At 31.9% G+C, this 9,467-nt stretch overlaps 2 protein-coding genes across 2 annotated transcripts; both read left to right on the plus strand.

Annotated features, from left to right (window-relative positions):
* Window positions 1–3,604: 3,604 nt before the first annotated feature.
* LOC142635879 (uncharacterized) lies at window positions 3,605–5,726 on the plus strand. The gene is made up of 6 exons (XM_075809938.1): window positions 3,605–3,659; window positions 3,751–3,819; window positions 3,937–4,005; window positions 4,210–5,111; window positions 5,204–5,387; window positions 5,485–5,726. Exons 1-6 carry the CDS (start codon window positions 3,605–3,607, stop codon window positions 5,724–5,726), a joined length of 1,521 nt encoding a protein of 506 aa, XP_075666053.1.
* A 92-nt stretch (window positions 5,727–5,818) lies between these two features.
* LOC142635880 (uncharacterized) lies at window positions 5,819–7,384 on the plus strand. The gene is made up of 3 exons (XM_075809939.1): window positions 5,819–6,159; window positions 6,208–6,427; window positions 7,214–7,384. The coding sequence occupies exons 1-3, from the start codon at window positions 5,819–5,821 to the stop codon at window positions 7,382–7,384; spliced, it is 732 nt and encodes a 243-aa protein (XP_075666054.1).
* Window positions 7,385–9,467: the final 2,083 nt, after the last annotated feature.

Raw genomic sequence — 9,467 nt, forward strand, 5'->3', positions numbered from 1 at the left:
TTTCCAGGTTCTATCTTTTGCAAATTCCTTTTTGTTTTCTTTTGTTTGGTTTATGATTGACTTACTTTCAACTCTACTTTTTAAATGTAATTTTAAAATGAATGGTTCCTTCATATGCTCTACCACTGTACTTCTTAATGAATTGTCATTTCATGTTGTAGGTATTGTGATCCAAAACAAAATGCCTTATGCTACAAAAGAAGCAATCAACCAAAAAATTTTCAGGTTCTATCTTTTGCAAGTTCCTCTTTGTTTTCTTATCTTTAGTTTATGAACGACTTTCATTAAAGTTTTTAATTCTAAAAAAATATTTATCTTCTATTTCCTCAACTTTTTTTTCCCCTCTACGTTTGTTTTCCATTTTTAAGAATTTTTTTTAGCTTTCTATTTAGTTTTTTAAGAAATCAATGACGTTAATTTTTTTTTTTTAATCTTTTTTTCCCTTCTACGTTTTTTTTTCTTTTTAAGAAAAGCTTTCTATTTAGTTTTTTAGTTTTTTAAGAAATGAATGGTGTTAAATTTTTTTTTTTGTTTGCAAATTACGTTTTTTTTTTTTCTTTTTAAGAAATATTTTTTAGCTTTCTATTTAGATTTTTAGTTTTTTAAGAAATGAATGGCGTTAAAGTTTTTTAGTTTTTTTTTTACCATCATTGTATATGTTTTTGGTGTTAAATTTTATTTTTTCAATTTAGTTATTTATTTAAATAGTTGATGATGTGTGGATTAGATTTTAAAGAGTCCATGATAGAATTAAATTCTAACTTTGATTTGTTGATTAAATTTTTTTTTAAAAAAAATACTTGGTTTAACCCTAATTCTTTTATTTCTCTCAGGTTCACGTATACACAAATTTTTTGGATTGTATTGAGGAGTCATTGGAATGGAATATTAGATAAGTTCGGGTGAGAGACTTTACAAGAATTATTATATGTATTAAACCTCACATAAAGTGGTTGTTATCTAAGAAATTGTTGTAAAAAAATTTCTTTCGTAATAGAAACTATATTTATCATTTGTATAATTTTATGTCAAATTCAATTTAAATTTTTTTTCATAAGTACTAATTTACTACTTCATAAAAAATGTTACGTACCTTTTTCTCAGATTTAAATGTTGTTGATGTCTTTCTCAAAAAAAAAAAAAATTGTTCATGTTGTTGATATATTTGAAATTTAAACTACCACACAACCAAAACTACCCCCACCTTCTATCAAAAAAAAAAAAATCCCACACGTTCCTGACAGTCCTATCTTAAAAAAACTACCACACAACCAAAATTACCTCCACCATCTATCCAAAAAAAAAATATCCCACGGTTCCTGACAGTCCTATCTTAAAAAAACTACCACACAACCAAAACAACCCCCACCTTCTATCCAAAAAAAAAAAAAATGTCCCACACGTTCCTGAGAGTCCTATTTTAAAAAAACTACACACAACCAAAACTACCCCACCTTCTATCCAAAAAAAAAAAATCCCACACATTCCCTATGTGCTGTGCGTGAGCTCACCTATGATAAGCCAACAATCTTGCCTACAAAACAACTTTATCTACATCACCTATGTGCTGTGTGTGAACTCCACAATTGGACACATTGTCAACAAATCAAGCTTCAAACCATCCCACATTCTAAAAAAATAAAAACTACCCCATTCTCATATCAAAAAAAAAAAAAAAAAAAAAAAACTAAGCAAAAACCAAATTCAACTGCCTGTAAAATTATGAAACTAAATTTGGCCTTTTATTTTCTATCAAAATCAGATATGTTAGTGCCTAAATATAAGGATAAGGATGGAGAAGTTATAGTAGTGATTTTATAGTAGAAGTCTTCTTCTTTTTTTTTTGTCAAAAATATGGAAGAGATTTAAAAAAAAGAAAAAGAGATAGAGATAGAGAGAAAGCTATTTTACTTAACAGTCAGATCATCTTCATGGGTGTGCCAAACCTCCTTAGATCTCATTGGATTGCATACTCCATTAAGTGAAAGGAAGAAATGCCAAATCTGCATGAACTATATTCCGCTTTCCAACTTTCAAGCCCATGCTTAAACTAACTTGGAGAATTGCATTGGTTTACAAAATATTTTTTGGAATTTTTTAATCAGAAAAGTTTAAAGAATTTTTTAGGAAATATCTTTAAAAATATTTTATTGAAAATTTTTTTTTAAACATCAATTTAGATGTTGTTCCTACTGCTATGACCTTAAACTACATTTATTTTTTTTCTTCTCAACAAACAATCATGAAGTTTTTATACAATTTTTTTTCAAGATACTTCAATCATTAATTCCCAATTGTATTAGCCTTTTGTTAAGGTTAAAGCACCATTTAATACTTTATTTAAAAAAATCTCAAAATACAATTGTGGTTTTATACAATTAACATGTATCTCTTGCCATAAAATTTTCAATTTAAACTTTTATTTACTTACGTTATGGATATGTAGTAAATGACTAAATTTTAGGATTAAAAAAACTACATTTTAGGATTAGACAAAAAATGGTAATTGTCATACATAAAGTTTGAAAAAAAGAACAACATCAACAATACTAGAAAAAAGAAAAAGAAAAAATGTGGATGAATAGTTACTAAATTTTAGGATCTTTTTAGGAACATTTCCTTTAACAAAAAGCTTATTACTTTACTATTCCATAGAAAATGTTACGTACCTCATAAAATACAACATAAGTATGGATAATGATAGTCTGTCAGTTTAAAACTCATCAGATACTCACTAATGTAAAAATTAGTAGAAGCATCCAAATTCCAATCCAAAAATGCAAGCCCTGTATTTTTTTTATGGATAATTAATGATTTTGTGAAATAAAGTAAACATTTTGTAAATAATATTTTAGTCATATTGATCTTACAAATCATTACCTAAATTTAAATATATTCTCAAAACTTCTACCTCAAATAATAATTTAATAATTTTAAGAAGTGTAACTTATTTCTCCTATTTTACTAAAAATTTATTACAATTACACATATTATTACAATTCTTACATGTGATTAATTTGTTCAAAATTAGTTCACTTTATTGAGGTTTTAATACACTCTATTTGTGACAAGGAAAAATCTATTCATTATTGTGTGTGTATGTGCAACAACCACTATAAATTTAATTTAATTCTATGTAGGAATGAGTTCGCAAAATACAGCGATGGTGAATACCGATGACATAGAATGTCATCGAGAACAATGGAGATATTATGCTCACTTACAATGAAAGCAGAAATATTCGATTGGCAAGACGTCATGCCAATTATGCAAGACAAAGACAACAAACTTTGGGTGGTGATCACATTTTAGTGGGAGGCCCAACAAATTTGAATGAAGAAGATGTTGTACATTCTAATTCAACATCAACAAACCCATCACTAATACCACCTAATCACAAGGCTGGACAAAGTCATCGTCTTACACATATCCTTAACTTGTCAAGCAATATGCCATTTAAGAATATGTCTATGCAAGAAGTTATTTGTTAGATTATACAAAATTCATATTTTTTGGCATGTTAGTTGTATGTCAATGTATACAAAATTACTAAGTTAATGTTTGTAATATTAAATTTAGGTCTCCTCCAACCTATCCAACTATAATGGCAAATGACTTTGAGGCCGGACCAAGTCATATAAATTCTGATGTTAATAATGGTAAGTTTTATATAATATATTTATAAAGCTTTCACCATTATTTTTTATATATAATTAAACCAATTGAGCATTTTATATTATTACATTGTAGTTACGAAAAGAATTGAAGGAGCTGAAAATATTGTTGAGCAAAACCAAGGGGATGCCTACAGAGAACAAGGTTTATTACTCAATGCCACCATTTTTATTTTCATTTTCATATCCTTCTATAGAGCTTTGAACATAATTTTCTATATATAATTACACCAATTGAGCATTTTCTATAATTACATTGTAGCTGTAGAGAGAGCTGAAGAAGTTGAAAATATAAATGATCAAAATCATGGGGATGGCTATAGAGAACAAGGTTCGTCACTCAATATCACCATTTTTATTTCAATTTACATGTTTATCATTATCAATTTTATTATTTGTTATCAAGTTGCATATTCGAAACATTATTAATATTTTGCTTTTTTCACAACATAATATTTGGTACAATTTTAATATTTTCTTTCATAACTATCATGACACTGTTTATCACTAATTTTTTCCTCAAAATAAAAATTAGGTGTTGACAACACATTTGATGGTACTGCACATGTAATAAATTGTATGCGAGGCAGATACAATTGTGCAAAGAATTTTAAAGAAGGTATAGAGACCATTAGGTACCAACTACCACAACCAAAGACATGTCACTTTTGTAATGCCCGTTTGTTCCATCGAGAGACATCCTCAATGTGTTGCAAGGATGGAAAAATATCCTTCCCCAATATACCAATTTGTCCTGAATTTATGGAACTCATTTGTGAGCAAACACCACGGGGCAGACATTTCAGGCAATATATACGGTTTTACAACAACATTTTTGCATTTACCTCAATGGGTGTGCATGTGGATGAAAGTGTGGCCTCAAATAGTCGAGGAATATATACATTTCGTGCCCAAGGTGCCATCTATCATAGAATTGGTAGTCTTTTACCACATACACCTCTAAGTGTGCGGCATCTACAATTGTATATCTATGACACCGATCTTGAAATACAACGTAGAATGTCTCAATCTATAGAAGCTCATGAAGATATTGTGCGACTTATTCAAAGGATCTTAGACATGCACAATCCATTTGTGGAGAAATTTCGTCAATTATCTCAAAATCCAAATTTACATCAATGTAAACTCCTCATTAAAGAACAACCTCTAAACCAACCTCAATATTGCCTTCCCAATGCTTCCCAAGTGGCAGCTATTATTGTAGGAGGAGAAGAAGCTGGTCATTTAAGTGGCAGAGAAATTTTGGTTCAAACCTTTGGTGGTAATTTGATCAATGTTCAAGATACAGCAGGATTTTATGATCCATTGCAGTACCCAATACTTATTCCATTTGGAACATATGGATGGGATATCAACACACGTGACGCTAATAGAAATAAAGTGTCATGTCGCGATTATTATGCATACATATTTCAGGTAACGGTTTTATTATTTTCAATCTATTACTTCGAAATGCCGCTTACATTATAAAATAACTAAACATACATCTATTTTTACTAATGTCGAAGATTCGCGACGATGCTTTATCAATGATTTGGCTTGGAGGACGCCTTTCCCTACAGTATGTTATTGATAATTATGTAAAAATTGAAACACACAAGCTTAGGTGGTTTGAGCACCATCAAGATTCTATTAGGGCAGATTTGTACCAAGGCCTACAAGATGCTTTCAATGAAGGAGAGAGTGATACTGGTAATGTAAACTTTACATTTGAAAGTTACATTACTTTATTAATGGCGAATTAGTATCAATATTTATTAGTGCCCCAACTTTTTCATCTTATATATAGGAAATGTTGGACATAGAACCATTCTACCTTCATCATTTGTGGGAAGCCCGCGCGATATGATCCAACGATTTCAAGATGCAATGTCATTGGTTCAAAAGTTTGGGAAGCCAGATTTATTCATCACAATGACGTGCAATCCAGGATGGGAAGAAATCCAAAATGAGCTTTTACCTCGCACAAACAAAGACAAGATCGTCCAGACTTGCTTGCAAGAGTTTTCAAATCGAAATTTGAAGAATTGAAAGATGATATCGTGGTCAAGGGGGTTCTCGGAAGAGTTATTGTATACGTGCAGGTCTTTGAGTTCCAAAAAAGGGGTTTACCACATGCACACATGCTTGTAATTCTCGATGAAGATGATAAATTGCATAATCCAGATGATTACGATCGAGTTGTTAAGGCAGAAATACCATGTAAAGAGGAACAACCCGCTTACATAAAGTACTGCATCAAGCATATGATACATGGCCCTTGCGGAGTACAAAATCCAAGATCACCGTGCATGAAAAATGGGCGATGTAAAAAAGGATACCCAAAGCCTTTCTCATTAGAAACATACCAAGGCAATGACTCATATCCTGTTTACAAACGATATGATACTAATAATCCCGTGCCACTGAATGATCATTGTAGGATTATGGTGGACAACACTTGGGTTGTTCCATATAATCCTTGGTTATTGCTGAAATATAATTGTCATATTAATGTTGAAATATGTTGCAGTATTAAGAGTGTAAAGTACTTATATAAATATGTGTATAAAGGCCCAGATCGTGTCTCTATGGAAGTTAGGCTGTGCCCAAATTATGATGAGGTCCAACAGTACATTGATGCAAGATGGGTATGTGCTCCAGAGGCATGTTGGAAGATATTTTCTTTTCCTATGTATCGAATGTACCCTGCTGTTTTTCGTTTGCAAATTCATCTTCCAGATAGACAACAGGTACGCTTTAGATCACATGAACCTATTGCTAATGTTTTGGAGCGAAGTAAAAAGACAATGCTTACTGAATTTTTTTATATGAATATAATTGATCATGATGCACGAAATTATGTATATAGAGAGTTTCCTGAGCATTATTGTTGGGATTATAAAAACAATATATGGACACGAAGAAGATCTCATAAAAAAGTAGTGGGCGGTGATATATACTCGTTTCACCATTTGATGGAGAGAAGTTCAATCTACGTGTTCTTCTTAATCATGTCAAAGGGCCAACAGGATTTGATGATTTATTGACTGTTAATGGGATAACCTATCCAACTTTTAAGCAAGCAAACAACAAAGGGGTTTACTAGAGAATGATAACAAGATACGACAAGCACCGTTTGAAGCAAGAGACATTAGAATGCCGTCACTTTTAAGAAGATTGTTTGCAACAATATTGGTATTTTGTCTACCAACTCGGAGTAAGAGAATTGTGGAATGAGTTTTACCCATATATGGTAGAAGATTATCCATCAACATCTATTACAACAGACACGTCGTACAAATAAACTTCTCAAGGATTTCAGGGGCGTTACTCTTGCAACATGGAAAGCACATTACAGAGTATGATTTGCCGATATCGACCGGAGAATGTGACAATGATTCAAATTTCGTACCTAGACTCATTCAAGATGAGCTAACTGCGTTCCAAATGTAGATGAAGAACTCACTTTAATTGAAAAGTTGAATAACGACTCGTAGAGTTGCATATGAGAAAATCATGATGCTATTAATCGTAAGGAGAGCATGATATTCTTCGTTGATGGGCCAGGGGAACTCGGGAAAACATTTTTGTATCGCACAATATTGGCAACCTTGAGAAAAGAAGGTGTCACATTGCAATTGCCACAAACATCCGGCATAGCAGCAACATTACCCTCGTGGGAAGAACAAATCGCATTCCGTGTTTAAGATTCCTTTAACTCCCGATGCTTCATTTACTTGCTCAATAAGTAAACAATCGTACTTAGCCGAACTTATTAGACGTGCCACCATAATTATTTGGGATGAAGCCCCAATGGTAAATCGACGTGCACTTGAATCTTTAGATAGAACATTTAAAGATATTATGGAAGTAAATTTACCTTTTGGTGGGAAGGTGCTAATTTTGGGTGGAGATTTTCGTCAAGTACTTCCGGTTGTTCCAAAGGGTACAAAGACAGAAATGATTGATGCATGCATAGTCAAGTCTCCATTATGGAAAGATGTCAAAGTGTTACATTTGAAGCAGAATATGAGATCTATCAACGATGAAGAGTTTGCTCAGTATATACAACGCATTGGTGATGGGAATGAACCATTTATAATGGATGATTTGATTAAACTACCCTCTTCAATGGCAATGCAATGGGAGGGTCAGCATTCTATATACAACTTGATTGATCAAGTTTTTCCAAATTTGCAAGAACATGCCAATGATGCAAGGTATATGGTTGATAGGGCTTTGCTAACACCTATCAATGATGATGTTGAACAAATTTTAATGCAAAGATAATTTCTCGCTCTCAGAGATGAGTTTACGTTACATTCTTTTGATGAGGTTGAAGGAGATACGCAGCATCTATATCAACAAGAATTTTTAAATTCTATATCTCCAGGGGGTTTACCACCACATATATTAAGGCTAAAAAAAGGTGCTCCAATTATGTTGCTGCGCAATATAGATCCAAAAGTCGGATTATGTAATGGTACAAGATTGATATGTCGTGGATGTTTTAACAACGTAATTGACGCTGAAATTTTGATTGGACAATATGCGGGTACACGTGTTTTCTTGCCAAGAATCCCTTTTGAAGACAACAAAAATGTACACTTGCCATTTGTAATGATCGACGACAATTTCCCGTACGTTTAAGCTTTGCACTTACAATAAACAAAGCGCAAGGTCGACAATTCCAACTGTTGGAATTTATCTTCCTGATCATGTTTTTAGTCATGGCCAATTATATGTGGCGTTGTCAAGGGGAGTCTCTCAATCCAACACAAAACTATTGGTGCAAAAAGGAACAATACCTGAGGAGGAAGGTGTTCACACAAGAAATATTGTGTATAAGGATGTTTTGTTCCCTTCCTCATAGGTATTAATTAACAATTGGAAAGAATTGTCTTACATATAAATTTATTTTAATAATTTACAAATTTTAATGGTTATGCGGTCTACGTTTTAATATTTTATTTCTTGATCTTTTTTATGTATACAATTAATTGGTAACAGGAAGGATGCCCAACTCAAATGTGAGGATTGAGTCCACTATGCTAAGTAATGGAGTGCATGCTGTTCCTACTACTCATTGGGAAAATTGGAAGGATGATCAATCATTATTAAACATGGAGGCCATTGATAACAAGGTATATTTCTTTTTAATGAAATCTTTAATCAGCATCCCTTTCAATTGTTTTATCAAAATTAATATTAAAAATGTCATGCTGTGTATGGGTTAGGTTCGCAAATTGGAAATTTATTCACCTGGTTGGGGATTCACTATTCGAGCTGACAAGAAAGAGCTTTGGAAAGAAGTGAAACGAGTTTTAGAGTCACAAAAATTGGAAAGGTTTGTTACCGTATTTTTTAAAATAGGAAAATAACTAATTGATAGTCTTAATATACAAACAATTTTTTTTCTTCATTTTGAAGTTCCAAGAACAAAGACAAAAAACAAATCAATGTCAAGAAGAGCAATGAGGTGCACAACATCCATAAGAAAAAAGACAAAGGAAAAATTAAGGACGATGTGATCTCTAACACTCATGCCAACAGAGACAAACGGAGAATGAAAATCAAGGACAATGTGGTTTCCAACATCCAGGAGAAAAAAAAGATACGAAGAAAAAAAACCAAGGACGATGCAATTTTCAAGACCCAAAATAGTAAAGAAAAACAGAAAATGAGAGTCAAGGACGATGAGATAATAAAGGTGTACAAATCATTACCACATCTACTTAAAAAAAAAAAACTTAATTACATAGTTTTTATATATATATATTTTTTAAATTT

Source organism: Castanea sativa, chromosome 5 (assembly GCF_040712315.1).
Source record: "Castanea sativa cultivar Marrone di Chiusa Pesio chromosome 5, ASM4071231v1".
Taxonomy (NCBI): Eukaryota; Viridiplantae; Streptophyta; class Magnoliopsida; order Fagales; family Fagaceae; genus Castanea; species Castanea sativa.

Bases quoted from the DNA above. Each gene is read 5' to 3' on its own strand.
- LOC142635879 (XM_075809938.1), top strand. From the start codon at position 3,605: ATGGCAAATGACTTTGAGGCCGGACCAAGTCATATAAATTCTGATGTT. The intron at 3,660-3,750 runs GTAAGTTTTATA...ATTACATTGTAG, and splicing joins AAATTCTGATGTTAATAATG to TTACGAAAAGAATTGAAGGA. The intron at 3,820-3,936 runs GTTTATTACTCA...ATTACATTGTAG, and splicing joins GGATGCCTACAGAGAACAAG to CTGTAGAGAGAGCTGAAGAA.
- LOC142635880 (XM_075809939.1), top strand. From the start codon at position 5,819: ATGCTTGTAATTCTCGATGAAGATGATAAATTGCATAATCCAGATGAT. The intron at 6,160-6,207 runs GTTATTGCTGAA...AATATGTTGCAG, and splicing joins GTTGTTCCATATAATCCTTG to TATTAAGAGTGTAAAGTACT. The intron at 6,428-7,213 runs GTACGCTTTAGA...ATTAATCGTAAG, and splicing joins ATCTTCCAGATAGACAACAG to GAGAGCATGATATTCTTCGT.